A 17248-nucleotide genomic window follows, 5' to 3' on the forward strand; every position below is an offset into this window, starting at 1 on the left:
TTGTGTCTCGTCTTTTGCAATTGTCAGTGCGATGATGCTGGACACCACTGGTACTGATGCTTTGCTCCAATTTGCATTCATCCCGAGGACAGCGAGCAGGTGGCCGACAGCAACTTTTTGGGCGCCATGATCTTTGCTAGCATCGTTGGCACGGGGATTGGCTTGAGCGCATTCTGGCTGATCAATGTGACTTCTCCGACAACCTTCAGGTATGATGCGAAGCAGGAATCTAGCTTGCAGTCGGCTTTTTTTGTTTGTTGATGATGTTGTTTGCGTTTTTTGTTGTTGTTGTTGTTGTTGTTGTTGTTGTTGTTGTTGTTGTTGTTGTTGTTGTTGTTGTTGTTGTTGTTGTTGTTGTTGTTGTTGTTGTTGTTGTTGTTGTTGTTGTTGTTGTTGTTGTTGTTGTTGTTGTTGTTGTTGTTGTTGTTGTTGTTGTTGTTTGTTTCTTTGTTGTTGGGATCGTTTTTACCTCATGATGATTTTTTTTTTTCAAACGACGTTTGCTTCCCGACCTCTCACACGTTAGCATCGTCGGGTCGCTGAACAAGGTTCCACTCGTCATCTTTTCAGCCGTGCTGTTCAACGTCCCAATGTCGTTTGCCAACACGATGAGCGTCATGTTTGGTAAGCAGCGGATTCGTTGTTCAGTGCTTTCCAAAACTGGAATCTAATCGTCGCGACTGGCTTTGGTACCCATGCAGGTATTGCAAGTGGCATGATGTTTACGTATGCCAAGTACCAAGAGCAGCAGGCACAAAACACAGTCCTCCCGAGCCGTCGACTATAGCCATTCAAACGAAATCAATCACAAATAATAATAACAACAACAAAAAAAAAACCATCCCCCATCGAATCGTTCATCATTACGAATCAAGTCATTGTTGTGTTTCTAGTATTATGTTACAAATCTCCAGGTCAACAAACAAGCATTAAACTACCGCGGCAATGCACTGTCGGATGGAGTTGAAAACAGCGATTGGAAGAAATCATCACCTTCCGCTTTAGGTGTGGGTTCGACTTCGCCGTTCTCCTCCGGCTCATCTTCTTCAGCTTCAGCTTCGGCAGAGTTCAACAGGTCGCGCATTTCGGCACGCGAGCGAGTATCAATCGTGACTGTAAGGAAAGTGATGGACTCGTCCGTCAAGCGAAGCGTCACAAAGTGAGTGCCAGGCGTCTTGATTGGCGGGAAGTCAGCGGGCAGGGAGCTACGAGCGACTGCAAAGGAAAACGACAAAGAGAGGGGGGGGGGCGGGCAAATTAGCAAAACAAACAAACAAACAGCTGAAAACAAACAGCTGAAAACAAAACAAAAACAAAATCAAATACAAACTAAAAGAAACCACATGCCCTGGCAACTTACGCGACACGTTATGGTGCTGTCGGACTTGGTCAATCACATCTTCGGCGGACACGCCAAACGTGAGACGAGCGGTGGTGGCGGGAGAATCTTCCGCCATCCAGAAAGTGATGCCCTCCCACGAAAGATCGAATTGAACGTCGTCCAAATGAGCAAGCTCGTCGGTTGCGCTCTACATAATTCAAGCAAAAAAAAATGAGAGCGGGAGCGTCGGCAACCCACAAACCGATGTTTCAAGCGCGTGAAGCGGAGAGCTCCACAAGTCGCGAATGCATACCTCTTTCTTGGGCTCAAGCCGCTTGGAGAGCTCGGCGAAACGATCGTAGACCTCGCGACCATACAGTGCTTCTGTTTCTTGGCGGAAAATGTGCAACGGCTGGGCTTTGCCGTACATGACGAGATTGTTTCGGCCAAAGCCCGGTCGGACTGCGATAACCTGCCCTCGCTTGCCAACGTCTGCAAGGTGACCACAAGACGGCACAGTGCTTGTTGCTGAGTCTTTCACAGCATCACAGACAGAGACAGACAGACAGACAGACAGACAGACAGACAGTCGATGGTGCCGCCTTTACCAGAAATGTCTTGAAGCAGGATGACCTTGTTTCGCTTGATGGCGAGCTTGCGGATGCGACGGCCAGTTGTCAACGATCGTGACTGCGAAAGGGGAACACAAACATCCAATCCCATGTGCACGTGAGTCATAGGACGAGCACGCACGCGCGCAATGGTGATGAGGAGGAAGCGCATGTGGATGGCAAAACGTTGGATCAGCCAAAGACCAGCGACCAACGAGGCGGCCGACACAGCGGCCGACACAGCATTCAGCTTGCTTACCTGTTGTTGATGGAGCGGGCTCGATGTGGCGGCGACTGCGAGGGGCATGGCGGGCAAGCGACCGGCTCCTCGCTGGCTCAGCAGCATTGCCGAGGAGGCTGCACTCAAAGACAGAGATCTCGCCATCGCGGCGGAGGGGGCCGGCCGGGCAGGCCCAGAAAGCATTGCAGACGAGCGTGCAGCCACAGCGACGACGGCCGTGCGCGCAACAGCAGCCGACGACGTCAAGGACGGCAGCCACATTGTGTGAAGAAAGAGAGTGAGAATCAAAAAGATTGAAAAAAAAAAAAAAAAAAAGTGAGCCTTTTTGCTGCAGTTTGCATTGGGATTGCTTTTTTTTATATTTTTTTTTTTATTTTTTGGAGTTTCGGCTCAACCATGCAGCCAAACACCAACGCATCGTATGTTCTGATACAAATTTGTGCAATGGTTTGTTACAAATAGTGACAAGGTTGGTCTCCATACTTCTTTGACAGTGCGTTTCGTGAGGAAATCCCGAAACTTTCGATGTTGATGCGCCCTTCATTGCCGCCCCCTTTGCTCAGAATTCTCCTCCCAGTTGAAAACTGATTGAACCTGCTTTTGAGCTTTTCTTATTGCTGTTTGTTGTGCGTGGGGTTTGTGCGGCTGCGTTGCGCTGCGTTGCGCTGGAGTGGTTGGTCGTTCTTCCAATGTTTCGCGATCTCGAGCTTTTTTGGTTGACGCTCGATGCCAATCCGCTTTTGCGCTTCCCCGCCCCACCCCCGGCGCCTCGTTTCAGCGTCCGCCACACTCACATCAGATGGCGTTTTCATTCGGCGAACTGCCTGCCACACTCACACCATCCACCGCTCCAGCTGCTCCCCTTTTCTCGTCATCGTCGTCACTTTCAATGCAAAACTCACTGTCCGTTTTTTTTTTTTCTTTCTGGAACTTCATCAGCTTCTTCCAGTCAACTTGGTCCAACTCACCAGTGCTCAGAGCCATCATGGATTGTATCATTGCTATCTCCGGCAAGGACTTTGTTGTGGCTGCTGCCGACGCGATGGCCGCCCGCTCGATCGTTGTCATGAAATCTGGTAACAACTCTGCTGAGCTGCATGCGTTGTCTCGCTCACTGCATCCATGGTCTCACTGCACGCCTTCGCCTTGCTATGCTTTGTGTGGACTCGCTTGACGTCTGAACGCAGACCACGAGAAGATGGTTCAGATGAGCCCTCATTTGCTCCAAGTTTGCAACGGCCCGTCTGGCGATGTCGTTCAGTTCTCAGAGTTTATTCAAAAGAACATCAAGTTGTATCAAATGCGAAATGGTGAGTACGCACTGCTCAGCGTCGAGGGATAGATGGGTGGTGCTTTCCTTGCTCAACTCTGTTCTTTTTTTTTTTCTTCCCAATCAGGTTTTGCGCTGAGCCCCCACGCCGCTGCACACTACACACGAGACCAGCTTGCTCGTGCCCTGCGTAGCTCGGTATGTAGATTGACTCTTGCACCATCACTCACTTTGCGCGTGCACTGTAACTCATGTGTTGTTCAATGTAATGAAATAATCACAGGGTGCCTACCAAGTTAACCTTCTGCTCGCAGGCTATGACACTATCAACAAGCAGGCCGAGCTGTACTTTATGGACTACTTGGCAGCACTTGTCAAGGCACGTTGCACACGTGCATCATTCATGCACCATGCACCCCCTCCAAAGTTTCTGGATTGGTTGGTCGAAATTAACTTGACGTGTGTGTCTCTGTTTTCCTTGGCATGTTTGGCATACAGGTTCCGTTTGGCGCACATGGCTACGCATCTCACTTTGTGCTCAGTTTGTTGGATCGATACTATACTCCCGGTACGTTTTGTATTCTGTTTCGTTCTCTATTCTTCCGTTTGTTCTCTTGCCGTTGTGTGGGGCATCTCTTGCCCGATCCGCCACGTGTTGATGGCTGTCGTTATTGGAGCTCATTCGATTCCTTTCCGTCTCTCCTCTTTTCCTTTCACTTGTTAGAGGTCACTCTGGACGAAGCGCTTCGGCTGATGAAGATGTGCATTGCAGAGGTTCAAAAGCGCCTCGTTATCAACTTGCCAAAGTTCACTGTCCGAGTGGTCGATGCACAAGGCACGCGCGACGTGACCTTGGACGACGTCCAGGAATAACCGTGATTGCATTTTTCTTTTTCATTCATTGGTGTTTTTTTTTTTTTTTTCCTTCTCCCATAGTTTGTCTGTGTGTGTGCGTGTGTGTGGAACTTTTTGTCCCTTTGCCCTATCAATACATGTTGACTTTGTACATTCGCCTTTGAACGGGTGCCCCCACCGTCTCTCGTTTTCGAATGAGCCTTTCGGAAATTCTCAGGGGTTGGGTTGGAAAAATTCGAAGAGTTTATACTGGTGTGTGAGATTGATGACTCTCACAACATTACACATGACACATTCCACCCAGATTCAACACACGCACATCTACATTCGACGCAAACAAAACCAAGGACATAAAACACAGGATTCAACCTCCTTCCCCTCAGTATGAGGGAAGAATAAAAAAAAAAAAAAAAAAACGAGAGAGAGGAGCCGATTTCGATCGCGAGCCATCTTGTGGCTGTTGCACGAGCATCAAAGTCAGCATTACAGTGTGATGGGATGGAGGCGGGGGGGGGGAAGAGAGAGAGAAAAAAAATACAAGCACACAGACAGGACGAAAAAGCAACACACCCCTTCTCAACACTGGCCGTGGTAGTGTCCAATCACTGGGTAGCGGTTTTACCAGTACAATGACTTGGACATAAAGTTGCCAATTGCGCCAAGCCAGCTCGAGCCACCATTGCTGTTGGTATCGTTGGGGCCAGCGACACGGGCAATGGCCTTCTCGTCAGCAGTATTGGACAGATTTTCTTCCTCGGGCAAGTAGTCAGGAACAGCCTTGGGGCCGTTTGAGGAAGCAGGCGCGACGGCGGCCTCCGAGGCTTGCGTGTTGGCCTCAATGTTGCTGTTGTTGCTGGTTGCGTTGGCGAGCACATCGAGCAGTGCCTCCTCGCCCAACTCGTTCTTGATGACCTGCTTGGCACTGAGCACCTTGGTGCTGGCAATAGCGTGGCAGATACGATCGACACGGATGTCGTTGCGAGCGCGAATGGTAGCGCGGGCCTTGGCCATGTCAAAGGTGAAGCTAATCACGCCGGGCACCTTGAGGAGCTTGTCCTCGGCCAGACGTTGTCGCGAAATGTCGTCGAGGCCGACGAATTGCAGGACAACCACGCGCGCCTTGCGATTGGCGCCGCCTTGGAAAAAGCTGTTCCCTGGCATGAACGCCATGGCGTTGGTGTTGGAGTTTTCCTTGTTTTGGTTGAGACGAGCAACACGCTCCTTGACCGATGCGGCGTCCGCCTTGGCGTTCTTGCTGGAAATGGCGGCAGTCGTTGCGGGAGCAGTGGTGGCAGCAGAAACCGCGGGCGTTGCGCCAGTAATGTTGTCGCGAATCTGCTGGACGAGCCGTTTCTGGTTCAAATCCTCTTGCGGTCGCTGGAGGAGCAGGTCGAGGCTTGCGAGCATGCCAGTCTGTTGCAGCATGACGCTGCGGTTTTCCTCACACTCGGAAAGCATACGCAGCGTCTCGAGAGCCATGCCGGCGACCTTGGGGTCTGCATGATCGAGGAAGAGGAGCAGGCCAGGCAGGCAGCCCTGGTCTCGGACAATCGTTGCGCGAAACTCGGGGTGGCTGGCCAGCGAATGGAGCTGGTTGACGACGGCGTGGACCTCCATAACTATTGTTGGATGAATGTGTGTGTGTGTGTCGGGTGGGAAGTGTGGGAAGTGAGGAGAGAGAAACAAGTTTTTCGAAACAAACGGTTTTTTGTTGTTTCGCTTTTTTTGTTTTTGTCGTTTCAAGCGTTTGTTCTCGACGAGGACGTTGACTGCTACTGCGAACGAAAGATACTTTCAAGTTGCAATAGAGTGTGTGTGTGTGAATGTGGACGAAGCTCGTGCTGTTGCCCAGAAAGAAGAAGAAGAAGAAGAAGAAGAAGAAGAAGAAGAATGGAGAGTTTTGAACTACAAAAGTCACAAGTGTGAGGGGAAAAAAACTTGCAAAAGGGAATGAATCGAAATTATTTTAAAAGCATGAAACGGTTTCAAATTACAAAAAAAAAAAAAAAAAAAAAAACCAAACGGTTTTTCACCAAGCAAAACGAAAAGTCGTTTCATTCACTTTTTTTTTTTTCTTCTTCTTCTTCTTCTCTTCTTCGTCTTTTTTGTTTCTGTTTCAACATCTACACGAGCAATGACAGAGCTCGCACTGCTGCCCGGGAGTAACATTGTCCACGAAGAGGACCTGCACGACGACGGCGACCATGAGGAAGGCTTTGTGGCCATTCTGAAGGCGCTCGTCCAGCACTTTTTGATTCACGTTGAGCTGGTAAGTTCCGAGCGACGTCCCCTCGAAGACTGGGCGCACAGATTCGACGGAGGTGCCAGATTCCATCGCCCGTATTCGTGTGAAGACAGCAGTAGGGGGTTTGGGGGTTGGGCGTGGAGCAGGGCGTTTAGATTAGAAAAGATAAACGAACAAAAACCGTTTCGTTTTGAAACCGTTTCATTTGCAACGCAGTATGTTCGTATCCGGTGCCTGGGCGTCGGCCCTCTCTTGCTGGTAGCATTCCTCTCGTCATGAAGGTCACCACGCACTCATCCCGCCACAAAAAATCCAGCCACTCACCTCTCTTTTTGCTAAACCAAAATCCCCAACATACACGAAAACCAAAACTCCAAAACTCCAAACCTCCCCAACAAACAAACCCAAACAGCCAACTCTTGTCATCAATGGCCAGCGCGTCAAGATTCAGAGAAGCGTCATTCGACATGTCGCCAAGCGTCTGCCGGCGTCGCTGCGCGGCAAGATGCCCACCAAGGAGACATTCGACTTGCTCTATCCGATGCGGTAACTGCGCGTTTTTTGGAAGTTGTGTTGGTGCTTTTCATTCGTAGCGCGTCGACATGCGTCTAACCTACGATGCATCGCAACTACCACACAGGGATTTGGTCAACAAGTGCCAAGAAGAAGCCATGCGTAAGAACTCTCACACTCTTCCATTGTCGGCTTGGTGCGATGACAAACGTTTCTTAACTTTTCGCATGTTCGTCTTGACACGACAGAATTCTCAAATACCTTCTCACTCCGCGACATGATGTCGTTGCCCGAGACAACTTCGTTCTTGACGTGGCGGGCCGCACCATCCATGCAGGAGGACACTGCCGTTGTCGCAGCTCCCGCGCCCGACCAAAAGATTCAGGCTCTCGAGCTCGAACTTGCCCGTCTTCGAGAACAAATTGCCATGATTGTTACCATGCAGCCTGGTGGTAAGGCACTCGCGCCTCTCCCGCCCCCCCGCATCCTGTGTTGTACTGTTGCAACGCTGAATCTAACTTGATGACTTTTGTTTGTTTGTTCTATCGATCGCAGCTATCGCGCCTCCCCCGCCGCCTCCCATGCCTCACGCGAGCATCACAGACATTGTGGATGACTCCAACTCGTCAGTTCCCGCCCCTCCGCCACCACCTCCGATGGGCATGATTGGCACTCCTGCAAAGGCACACGCGCCCATTGCTCGTCTCCAGGTAAAACCACAGTTCTGCTTTTGCTTCTATTATTGCCCATGAATGACTGCATCTCCCCGCCGTGCTTGTCTAGCCCTGACAGTTTGCTCAACTGCTTTGCTTCACCTTTGACTTTGTTGCAGAACACTTCCAAAGCGCAAGTCTCAACGCCTGTCAAGCCCGCCACCACTTCGCTGCAAGAGGTCTTGAAAGGCGTTGGCAATGTTCAACTTCGTCGAGCAGCAGGCGATTACTCGCCTGGCGGCACTCCTATTCGCAAGCCTAAATCCGCCGCAGCTGCTGCCAAGGACGGTGCTAACGCCAACGGAGGCGACTTTGCCAGCATTATCGCCATGGTGAGCTCGACCAGCAGATCAGTCGAATTGCAGCACTGGAGACATTTGTGCTTCTGCGCGCTGACTTGTTGTTGCTGATCCTTTCTTTGCAATTTTTCAGGCCCTTCAACGCAAGTTTGCCAATGCAAATATGGATGCGCGGAACAGCGACGAAAACCTAGACTCCAATTCGAGCTTTGACTCGCCCACTGCCAACAAAACCCACTTTGTATCGTCATCCGTGGAGTCTCCGGCACGGGCACGTCACGAAAGTGGAACGTTGACTCCTTCACGATTGGCCACTCGCGCGTGAAGTTTGCTGAAAAGTAGTCTGTGAATGGTTGATTGGTGTTTTTGTGTTTGCTTTTGTCTTGATTTTTTTTGTTCGCGTCCTGCCTTGTGTGTGTGTGATCAAGCAGTGACTTGTACCAACTGTTGCACATCCTTCCCTCGAAACCAAATCCTTGCTCGCCCCTCCCCCATAATGATAAATAAATGTTGACTTGTGAAATTCGTGTTCCTCGTTCATTTTCGTGTTCCAATGCCAATGTTCAGAATGAACACTTGCTAATCATCCGCAGGCGATGCAGTGGCCCTCAAACTAAGAAGTTACAGCTCAGTTCTGGTATATGAACATGTCGATTTCGCTGATCAGTTATGCGGTATGGCTCTTGCCATGAGGGTCGGCGTTGATACACGACGACAGCCATCCCGAGCTCTTCTGGTGCCTTGTTGATCTTGAAGACACAATTATGACGAGATAGCGCCACCGTCAGGGTCGTCAGACATCGGAGAGAAAATGCACCAAAACAAACAATTGCATTGTGCTCTTTGTGCTCATACTGTAGAACTCATACTCTGCTCTTCAGTGAAAGTGTCTCGGATTGCTTGGTCCAGTACTGAACGTGCTTTAAACCACTCCAGTACTCGGCGACAAATCGTGCTTCAATTCAAGTCGTGACTTTTTTCCACCTCCTGTTACTTTATTGATGTTTGCTTCCAGTCCCCCATTTTCCCCAATCCAAACCATGTCTGAGTCGCCTGAGTCGGACGACCTGGTCATGGTCGACGACGCCTCGCCCTCGTCCTCGTCCCCCACCGCACCCGCAGTCTCGCCGGCAGCAGCACCAGGTGTTGATCAGAAGAAAAAGTCTGCTGCGGCACCGGGCGTGTTTGCTCCTGCTGTGGAGAGCGAATTGCAGCAAGCCATTGCCGCCGAGTTTCCCCATCTCGACGAAGGCGCTGCTGCCGGTGCCGAGCCCAACAACGCCAGCACGAGCACTAGCACAGATGCTACTGCATCATCGTTGCACTCCAACCCGAACAGCCAGGCGTCCGCGTCTCCCGCCGTTGCTGCTTTGCGCGCCACCACTGCGTCGCCGCTCGTCGCTCCAGTCCCAATCGCCTTCACGAGTGCTGTGGCGACTGACAAGCAAGCAGCCTCGTTGGTGTCGTCGTTGTCGTTGTCGTCGTCGTCGTCGTCGTCGTCCTCGGGTGGAACACAAGCGCTGGTCGCACCGCACGCCAAGCTCGCCTTCACGTACTCTGCGTCTGGCTCGCCCTCCCATTCTGCTGCTACGTCAACCACAACGTCGCCCACATCGTCGCGTCCGTCATCGCCAGGGCCAACAACGGGGTCGCCGAGCCCTGCCGCCAAGTCCACGTCCTTCCGCGCCAAGGCAGAGCGCCAGCTGATTCTCACCAAGCAGAAGGTACAATTTGAGGTTGCTTGCGGACAGGGCAGTCTCAAGCAAGTGACACCACTGCGCTGAGAACATGGAAGAGGGCTGGTTGAGTGATTGGCACTGTTTGTATGAGCTGTACCCCCCCCCATTTTTTCCCTCTTGCCTTGTTTCCCCCGTCTCTGCGCTCACTTCATTCCCCCTGACTCTGTGTATTCTCTGCTCGATCAGGTTCGCGAAGTATTCACCTCAGAGAGTCATGGCGTTGTGACCGAGGATAAACGTGTCAACGACCGCACCGCACTGTTTGAATACGTGCAGTCCATGTTTGTCGACTTTGCCGACTACCACGAGCATCTCCAGCGCGCGCTGACCAATGTCGCGGCTGCTCAAGAGGACTTGAGCCTGTACTTGCAAAGCAAAACCGAAAAGTTTGATCCGACCGTGGGCTCCGACTTGGCCAAGGCCGGGCACGCATTGCACACCGCCAACGCGTCCTTTTCGAGCTCGGTGGCTCCTGCAGCACTGCGAATCAACGAGCGACATCGCACCTTCCGCGACAATGTTGTCCCGGGTGTCCACACAGCGCTCAAGCAGCTTACGGCCGAACGCGTGACATACGACGCTTATCGCTTGCATTGCCGCGAACTGGAAGAGCAGATGCGCGTGGAGGACCCGGACGCGGCAGAAGTCATCGAGGTTGCCGTGTCCAGATCAAGCAGTCATCCCGACGGCACAGCCTCGCCGTCACGGCACGCCGCGCCAAACAAGCTTCGAGCCCAGCAGCAGGCTTTGCAACGACACCAGCTGCAGGCCAAATACGTCGAGGCAATGCAGCAGGTGACCCACTCCTCTAAAAACTACGAGCATCTTCGAAACGCAACGCTTGCCAAGACGGACAGCATGGACCGCGAGCGCCAAGACGTGATGCATTTGGCAATATCTGACATGTTGGATGCACTAAACAACGGATTTGCCACGGCTCTCGAATCTCTTCGCGCAGACTACCCAGAAGCTGTGGCAGCCGCGCTTCCCCAGCAGTCGGGTGCGCCGACCCCTGTTGCCCAGTAGCGCAGTCAAGTGGCCTTGTGGTTTCCGCCCCCCCCCGTTAAAACCAACCACACACGGTCTGCTGCTCCGAGTCTTGCTTTGTTGAGCTTTGTGTGCTGTAGAGAGTGTGTGTATTCTGTAATTTTCTCTTTCATCTGAATAGTACAATTCACAAAGTGTTGATGTGGGCTGCTCTTCGTGTCAAACCGAGCAAAGCAGTCAACAATCGAAAGATAGATAGACAGAGCCCAGGAAAGGCGACTCTACACAAACGAAGTCTTGTCGGAGGAAGGAGAGCTCACAGCGCTGTCTTCACCGGATACCGACGCCACCGAGAGGCTCAAATGGCGCACTCTGCGCAAAAGCTCGTGCTTTTCGGCGTCCGCCTGCGCTAGAGCAATCTTTGCCGCAATCAGCTGACCCTCAATTTCTCGCAACCGCTCCTCAATGTCGGCCTTCTCCGAGCAAACCTAAAATCGGACACAATGGGATAACCACGAATGAATGAGGCTGCGGAAACGAGCCAGCGCAAAGCGACAGGTCTTCCTTTGCAGAATTATGTCAGTACCTTCGTGACAGTCTCCTCGAGAGCGTACTTTTCGACTTTCATAGTCTGAAGCAGACGTTGATAGTCCAGAATGACAGCTTCCCGAACCGTTTGCATTTCCTTTTCCAGGTTGTCGTTTTGCAGAACGAGTGTAGCATTCCTGTACGCCGAGCAAAAAAGGCCAAAAAGAGGGGGCGAGGAGGAGGCCGGTGGGGGGGGGGAAGGGAAGGGACAAATAACCAACACGTTAGAGCTCAGCAAAGCCACCACCATTCTTCCCAGCCGTCGTGTGCGCAATGACCAACGTACTTGTGTTGCAGTCGAGCTACCAGCTCATCCATTTGTTGCTTTTCCTTGATCCAGTCGTTGCGCTCGGCCGTAGCGCCCTCTTGCGTCTCGAGCGCATCCTTCATGATGTAGTACTCGCTCTCAAATGCAAACAGGCGTTCCTGCGTCACGGCACGGTTGGCTACCGCTCGGAGAATCTAAAAACAAAAAAAAAATCAACCAATCGACCCAATCGAAAACATCACCCAGTCAGAACACCCGCAGAATCAACGATTGTCGACTCAAACTCACAAGTGAAGGTTTAAAAGATTCAACGAGGGCCGGGACACTTACCGTCTCACTGATTTGCTGCAGTGTCAAGTCTGGAACAGCCGTTTTGAGATGTTCAACAATCTCTTCAAACGATTCCATTCGAAGGACCTTCTTTTCGGCTTCAAGCATCAGCTGCAGCGTCACACGGAACATGACCAGGGTGCCATCCAGGAGAAGCATGTCAATCACGCGATACGAGAACATCAACGGGAACTGAGAGGAAAAGATGGTCAAGAACCAGCTCGTGGCGTACAAGAACGGCTTGACTTCCCGAGTCTCGAGGTGGTTGAAGAGATGCGGGCGAAAGTCGTACATGAGGCGCGAGAGCTGGTAGAGCGACAACTGCAGCGCCTCCATATCCGGCATGTACATGACACGCACTCCAAGCACGCGCATAACGTACAGAAGCACAATGAACGCGTCATACTCGTTGTTCAAGTTGAGCAAGAAGCAGCCGGCCACGAAAGTGAGGCCTTGGCAGTAGCCGAGCTGCGGATCGTGAATGGAATACGCCTTCATCATGTTGAGCAGCGCCTGCTGGCCATTGCCCTCAGGGTCGCGGAAGAATGGGTGTGACGGGAATGTACGTCCAATGTCAACCAAAATTTGGCGCTCGTGCGGCGTCTCTTGGTCGACCAGCTGCAGATACTGCTCGCGCGTGCAAACGGGAAAGTTGGCCAACGCACATCCACGTCGAGCGGTGGCAAGCCACACGCGGCCTCGCAAGTGCTTTGGAATTCCCTTGCCCATGAGCTCGTGCAAATGAGCGTACGCAATTTGCGGAGATGCGTCGGAAGGGCTGTCGCCGTTTGCTGGGACTGGGATGGATGTTGCAGTTGGCGAAAGTGGAAGAACCATGGCTGGGACCACAGGCGAGCGTGGCGATGGCTGTGCTGGAACCGCGGTCGCTGCTGCCGAGAATGGCGACGAAAACACATGGGTGTGGCTGTGAGGATTAGTTGTGTCTTCCACAACTTGAGGTGGCATGACAAACAAGGGCAGAGGGGTTGGCTTTGAGACGGGCGGCTCGTCACTGGCAGCTTGAGCAGAATCGACTGCTGCAGCATCAGCGTTTTCGTCGAGCTCGGTTGCAGGCGCGGCTGTGGAGGTAGGCGACGATGACAGAGCGCCACCACCACCACCACCACCACCACCACCAGCAGCAGCAGCAGCGACACCCTCATCTGAGGCGGGTTGATTGACCCCGTCCAGTTCGGCGAGGGTTTGGAGCCAAGCCTCTTCGAGAGCCTGGTCTCGCCTGGCTGCTTCAAGCACCGCGCGATCTGCTGCACTCATCAGCGACTCGCTGAGGTCCACCGAGCTGGATCGTTGCCACTGCAGCAAACGCTCTGCGCGACGCTTGGGCGTGGCAAGCCCTCGCGGTCCCTCAGACGCGGCGGTCGCGGATGGCCCAACAAGACGGGGCAAATCGCTCACGGAATCAGAGCTTTCCAAAGCACCGTCTTCACCAGCGACACTGGCATCCAGGTTTGCTGCGCTCACGCCTCCGCCTTGATCCGACTCGGCCTGCCCATCTGTTGCATCCTGCGCTGTGAACGCAGGTGTCAGTGATACCGTCTCTGGATCCTGATCGCCGGCAAGTGATCTTGAATCAATCGATGACGCATCTGCATCGTGCGTTGCAGATCGAACACGCTCATAGTCCTTGTCGAGATGAGCGAGCAAGACGCTTTTGAAAATGGCCTTTCGCCAGTGGTTGCGAGCACTCGGAGAGCCGGGAGCCGGCGTCGTGTCGGTTACTGGAAGGAGCTTGAGCGGAGGAGGGATGGGGTGCTCGGCGGTCTTTGCCTGAGACGAAGAAGTCGAAATAGACGTGTTCGAAGTCGAGTTTGCCAAGTTGGACGACGATGTCGGCGGCGTTGCGTCCGTACTTGCCGGAACAACGGCAGGGCGACCAAGCCGCGAGAAAAAGGACAGGCGAGAAGGTTCGCTTGCAGTGGGGCTGACGGGCCCTGCATCTGCGCTGGGAAGGGCAAGTTCAGCGACAGCGGGTGCGCTAGCGTTTGTGCGCAAGTGGCCTTCGGACTCTGGCGTCACTTGCGCCTCCGACTCTGAAGCAGCGCGTTTGCTCAGAAAAGAGTTGAACGAGCTGGTGAGTGTTTTGGTGAAGGTGCTAAAGAAGGGCTGCGATGCTGTCGCGGCAATCGGCTTGCTCTGCGCGGCGGAAGCTTTGGCGTCTTTGGCTTTGCTCTGGACCATCAGTTCACCAAGAGAATTGGCAGGTTGAAAGGGAGAAACAACAAAAAGCAAAAAAAAACACCAGCAAAACACACACACATACGAGGTGAGGGCGAATTCGCACAATGCGACAACAAAAACAAACAAAAAAAAAACCCAAAACCAAATGACAAGAACGCTGCAACAAATAGACCATACCTCGTCCGAGATACCACTGGAAGAAGCGTTCAACCGCTTGGCAAACTCACGACGGCGTTGTCGCTCGCGGTGCATGGATTCAATCACTGCCATCATGGTCTCATTGCGCTCGTGGAGTGTCGAAACGGTCTTCTCGTGCTGCAACAGCTCGCGTTCGTTCGTCTGCCGCTCGGAATCGGTGACAAACTCAAGCTCGCGCGTCAGAACCTGGTACGCATCAATGTCAGAGAGGTGCGAAACGTGCTGTCGCAGCCCCTCGACGTACTGCAGTGGATCGTCTTCCCCGACGAGAGAAGGCGCCAGCAAGTTGCCTGCCGTCCCCGAGCGAGAGCTCGTTCCACTGCCAGTGGTGCTACGGCTAGAAAGAAACCCGCGCCAGCCGCTGGCCGCTGGCGCGGTCGCCGCTGCTGCGGAAGGTTGTGATCCAGGAGTACTGATGGCGCCAGGAGCCGCCGAGGACATGTTGGCGCTGCTGGACGTGCGCGACCGGTAAGGACTCTGGAAGGGTGACTGGCCGCGCTGGGGAGAATCGGGCAGCAAATCGCGCGGATTCGGCACGAACGGCGCAGAGCGCGAGCGCCGTCGGCTGAGGGTGGGCAGCCCCAGCAAGGAGTTTTGCGTAATGTTGCTCGGCTCGGCAGGTGCCACAGAAGCAGCCGAGGCAGCCGTTGGTTCAGAGCCTTCATTCGGTGCCATTGAAGCGAGAGAATTAGATGATGGCGAGGTTGAGTCGCTGGAAATCATACTGTTTCGATTGGAAGACGAATTAGAAGGGGTTCGGGACGAAGATGGAGCTGCCGCATTCGGCGCCAACGACAAGGACTGCGAGGAGGCCTGTGATGGCGTTCGAACAACGGCAGCCTTCTTGGCCTGTTCATACGCCGTGTGAAAGATTTGCGCTGCAGCTGCGGCGATGGCAGTCACAGAGTGTCCGTCGTGCCGCGCTTGCATCACGTGGAAGATGCGTTCGTTCTTCGGGGTGACTGGCGCACTAACGGGCGATGCAGACGGAGAGGAGCCAGTACTGACGTGAGCTGATCGCTGCGGGGTTGTGATGAAGACCAAAGTCGACTTATCCGTCGAAGAAACACACGACGCAATGCAATTCAGCGGAAGATCGACGATCGGAACCAGCGTCTGCTCGCTGATTATCTTCAGGCCTTCGACACTCAAAAAGACCTTGGCAGGCTGGTGGCCTCGCGCTTGCTTGGTGACGTTTTCAATCGCCTTCGGGGTGCCTTCGCCGTCTTGCAGCAACGAGATGGATGCACCGAGGTACACGACCGAAAAAACGTGGAAGCCTCGCTTGCGTGATGACGACGAGGTCGACGTGCCGGCAGACGACACGCTCCGCACCCTCGCCGGCGAGGGGGTGAATTCGCTCGTCGCCTGACTCGCGGATGAAGCGTGATGGCGTCGTTTGGGGGGCTTGGGTGGAGCTCCAGCAGCAGCAGCAGCAGCAGGAGGAAGAGGAGGAGGCAGAGTTTGGTCGCCTTCAGGGACCAGGGTGGTTGCGGGGTGTGTCAGCTCTGCTACAGCCTCGCTCAGCGAAGCAGGTAATGCAGGTTCCGTCGCACGGCCATGGGGTATACTACTGCCCTCCATTTCGACCAGGGCTTCGGGGGCTGGCCCTTGATCGAGGGTCTCGGACGAAGCGTTGAACGAGCTGCTGCGCTCGAGGCCGAGCAGAAAGGCCGCCATACCGTCCGATCGCGAGCGGGCCCGACGAAATATCTTGCGTTGCACGTCCTGCGGAGGTGCAGCGACCGCCGTTCCTGGCAGAATGATTGCTGCGGCGACCGATTTGGCCTGCGAGTCGGTGGAACAAGTCTGTGTGGATTATTTTTTTGGTGGTGGAAAAATGGAGGGGACATGAAAGCAGACAGTTAGTATTTAGCATTCGACCTTGTATCACAATGTTGGCCGAGGCTGCGGCTGCAAGCCAAAGTGCCTGATGAAGCATGGCAGAGCTGATGTGCGTTCGCTGAAAACACGCTCAGACCACAGACCACAGACTGATTTGAGCCAACAACCTCCCCCACTCATCGTCCAAGCACCTCGACAGCATCACGCCAATATGGGTGTGGAGGTCATCTTGTTCGTGGACTGCCATTGGTTTGATCCGATTCGCAGCGTGTCTCATTTGGCGCGTCGAAAAACGCAATGGACAAACGCCATAGAACTGAAACAAAAAACAAAAACAAAAACAAAAAAAAAAAAAAAAAAAAATCGACAACAAACAAGAAAGAAACAGATTGGAAAATGAGCCTCACCTGCTGCTGCTGGGTTGCTGGGGATGGCGGGAGCGGAGGAGCCGGATGGATGGGGTGCTGAGGGTGATGGTGCTGGTGATGGCTGTGAGGGTGCTGGTGCGGGGTCGTGGAGGAGGACGAGGACGAGGACGAAGAGGAGGACGAGGAGGAGGAAGGACCAGTCATCGGAGTCCCTGCAGAAGCAGCGACCGGCACCAGAGCGACGGGGCGCGCGGGTGGGACGGGATTGTGCCCACCGGCACTGCTGGGGCTGCTGTGGCTGCTGCCTGCGGGCGGTGGCTGGCCGGGACTGTGGTTTGGATGCGACGATTGCCCGTCGGACGAAGCAGAACCAGCCGCGGAACGACGTTCGGGACTCGAGAGGGGTCCATGCGAGCCGTCGACCGCGTCAGACATGGTTGTGGCCTGGAGCGAGCGCAAAGAGAACGCGGGAGAGGGAGATCGAGAAAGACTGACGCGCGCGCGAGAGAGAGAGAGAGACAGAGAGAGAGAGAGAGAGATTGGAAAACAAGAGAGAAATTGAAAGATGAAGAGACTGAGATGCAGAAACAAAATAAGAAGCTGAAAGCTAAGGTCTTGATGAAGAACGAAAGAGCAAAGAATGAGCGAAACAAAAATT

At 53.5% G+C, this 17248-nt stretch overlaps 7 protein-coding genes across 7 annotated transcripts; 4 read left to right on the forward strand and 3 right to left on the reverse strand.

Moving 5' to 3' along the window:
* Nucleotides 1-86: 86 nt before the first annotated feature.
* CAOG_00485 (hypothetical protein) lies at nt 87-848 on the forward strand. The gene is made up of 3 exons (XM_004365299.2): nt 87-209; nt 527-624; nt 702-848. Exons 1-3 carry the CDS (start codon nt 127-129, stop codon nt 785-787), a joined length of 267 nt encoding a protein of 88 aa, XP_004365356.1. The 5' UTR covers nt 87-126; the 3' UTR covers nt 788-848.
* A 27-nt stretch (nt 849-875) lies between these two features.
* On the reverse strand, nt 876-2488 carry CAOG_00486 (hypothetical protein). The gene is made up of 5 exons (XM_004365300.2): nt 2192-2488; nt 1930-2011; nt 1635-1813; nt 1361-1529; nt 876-1215 (listed from the first exon to the last, which is right to left on the reverse strand). The coding sequence occupies exons 1-5, from the start codon at nt 2432-2434 to the stop codon at nt 935-937; spliced, it is 954 nt and encodes a 317-aa protein (XP_004365357.2). The 5' UTR covers nt 2435-2488; the 3' UTR covers nt 876-934.
* A 624-nt stretch (nt 2489-3112) lies between these two features.
* CAOG_00487 (proteasome beta 2 subunit) lies at nt 3113-4458 on the forward strand. Its single transcript, XM_004365301.2, has 6 exons — nt 3113-3249; nt 3361-3483; nt 3571-3641; nt 3727-3822; nt 3942-4011; nt 4168-4458. Exons 1-6 carry the CDS (start codon nt 3159-3161, stop codon nt 4314-4316), a joined length of 600 nt encoding a protein of 199 aa, XP_004365358.1. The 5' UTR covers nt 3113-3158; the 3' UTR covers nt 4317-4458.
* A 234-nt stretch (nt 4459-4692) lies between these two features.
* CAOG_00488 (armadillo repeat-containing protein 1) lies at nt 4693-6178 on the reverse strand. The gene has a single exon (XM_004365302.2). The coding sequence runs from the start codon at nt 5913-5915 to the stop codon at nt 4917-4919; it is 999 nt and encodes a 332-aa protein (XP_004365359.1). The 5' UTR covers nt 5916-6178; the 3' UTR covers nt 4693-4916.
* A 207-nt stretch (nt 6179-6385) lies between these two features.
* On the forward strand, nt 6386-8588 carry CAOG_00489 (hypothetical protein). Its single transcript, XM_004365303.2, has 7 exons — nt 6386-6567; nt 6956-7089; nt 7184-7218; nt 7305-7508; nt 7612-7766; nt 7889-8101; nt 8202-8588. The coding sequence occupies exons 1-7, from the start codon at nt 6433-6435 to the stop codon at nt 8391-8393; spliced, it is 1068 nt and encodes a 355-aa protein (XP_004365360.2). The 5' UTR covers nt 6386-6432; the 3' UTR covers nt 8394-8588.
* A 506-nt stretch (nt 8589-9094) lies between these two features.
* CAOG_00490 (hypothetical protein) lies at nt 9095-11004 on the forward strand. Its single transcript, XM_004365304.2, has 2 exons — nt 9095-9792; nt 9994-11004. Exons 1-2 carry the CDS (start codon nt 9109-9111, stop codon nt 10831-10833), a joined length of 1524 nt encoding a protein of 507 aa, XP_004365361.1. The 5' UTR covers nt 9095-9108; the 3' UTR covers nt 10834-11004.
* CAOG_00491 (lyncein) lies at nt 10925-17217 on the reverse strand. The gene is made up of 6 exons (XM_004365305.2): nt 16630-17217; nt 14357-16186; nt 11981-14170; nt 11669-11844; nt 11381-11519; nt 10925-11282 (listed from the first exon to the last, which is right to left on the reverse strand). The coding sequence occupies exons 1-6, from the start codon at nt 17023-17025 to the stop codon at nt 11076-11078; spliced, it is 4938 nt and encodes a 1645-aa protein (XP_004365362.2). The 5' UTR covers nt 17026-17217; the 3' UTR covers nt 10925-11075.
* Between the last annotated feature and the right edge of the window lie 31 nt (nt 17218-17248).

This window comes from Capsaspora owczarzaki (genome assembly GCF_000151315.2).
Source record: "Capsaspora owczarzaki ATCC 30864 unplaced genomic scaffold supercont2.1, whole genome shotgun sequence".
Lineage (NCBI taxonomy): Eukaryota > Filasterea > Ministeriida > Capsasporidae > Capsaspora > Capsaspora owczarzaki.

What these genes read in the sequence shown, in the direction of transcription:
- CAOG_00485 (XM_004365299.2), top strand. Translation starts at nt 127, where the DNA reads ATGATCTTTGCTAGCATCGTTGGCACGGGGATTGGCTTGAGCGCATTC. An exon ending in ACTTCTCCGACAACCTTCAG is followed by an intron (nt 210 to 526) that starts GTATGATGCGAA and finishes CTCACACGTTAG; the next exon opens with CATCGTCGGGTCGCTGAACA. An exon ending in CACGATGAGCGTCATGTTTG is followed by an intron (nt 625 to 701) that starts GTAAGCAGCGGA and finishes GTACCCATGCAG; the next exon opens with GTATTGCAAGTGGCATGATG.
- CAOG_00486 (XM_004365300.2), bottom strand. Translation starts at nt 2,434, where the DNA reads ATGTGGCTGCCGTCCTTGACGTCGTCGGCTGCTGTTGCGCGCACGGCC. An exon ending in CCTGCTTCAAGACATTTCTG is followed by an intron (nt 1,814 to 1,929) that starts GTAAAGGCGGCA and finishes GTCACCTTGCAG; the next exon opens with ACGTTGGCAAGCGAGGGCAG. An exon ending in GGCTTGAGCCCAAGAAAGAG is followed by an intron (nt 1,530 to 1,634) that starts GTATGCATTCGC and finishes TGAATTATGTAG; the next exon opens with AGCGCAACCGACGAGCTTGC.
- CAOG_00487 (XM_004365301.2), top strand. Translation starts at nt 3,159, where the DNA reads ATGGATTGTATCATTGCTATCTCCGGCAAGGACTTTGTTGTGGCTGCT. An exon ending in GTTGTATCAAATGCGAAATG is followed by an intron (nt 3,484 to 3,570) that starts GTGAGTACGCAC and finishes CTTCCCAATCAG; the next exon opens with GTTTTGCGCTGAGCCCCCAC. An exon ending in GGATCGATACTATACTCCCG is followed by an intron (nt 4,012 to 4,167) that starts GTACGTTTTGTA and finishes TTCACTTGTTAG; the next exon opens with AGGTCACTCTGGACGAAGCG.
- CAOG_00488 (XM_004365302.2), bottom strand. Translation starts at nt 5,915, where the DNA reads ATGGAGGTCCACGCCGTCGTCAACCAGCTCCATTCGCTGGCCAGCCAC.
- CAOG_00489 (XM_004365303.2), top strand. Translation starts at nt 6,433, where the DNA reads ATGACAGAGCTCGCACTGCTGCCCGGGAGTAACATTGTCCACGAAGAG. An exon ending in CGCCCATTGCTCGTCTCCAG is followed by an intron (nt 7,767 to 7,888) that starts GTAAAACCACAG and finishes ACTTTGTTGCAG; the next exon opens with AACACTTCCAAAGCGCAAGT. An exon ending in TTGCCAGCATTATCGCCATG is followed by an intron (nt 8,102 to 8,201) that starts GTGAGCTCGACC and finishes GCAATTTTTCAG; the next exon opens with GCCCTTCAACGCAAGTTTGC.
- CAOG_00490 (XM_004365304.2), top strand. Translation starts at nt 9,109, where the DNA reads ATGTCTGAGTCGCCTGAGTCGGACGACCTGGTCATGGTCGACGACGCC. An exon ending in TGATTCTCACCAAGCAGAAG is followed by an intron (nt 9,793 to 9,993) that starts GTACAATTTGAG and finishes CTGCTCGATCAG; the next exon opens with GTTCGCGAAGTATTCACCTC.
- CAOG_00491 (XM_004365305.2), bottom strand. Translation starts at nt 17,025, where the DNA reads ATGTCTGACGCGGTCGACGGCTCGCATGGACCCCTCTCGAGTCCCGAA. An exon ending in CAGCAACCCAGCAGCAGCAG is followed by an intron (nt 16,187 to 16,629) that starts GTGAGGCTCATT and finishes TAATCCACACAG; the next exon opens with ACTTGTTCCACCGACTCGCA. An exon ending in TCGAGGAGACTGTCACGAAG is followed by an intron (nt 11,283 to 11,380) that starts GTACTGACATAA and finishes GTCCGATTTTAG; the next exon opens with GTTTGCTCGGAGAAGGCCGA.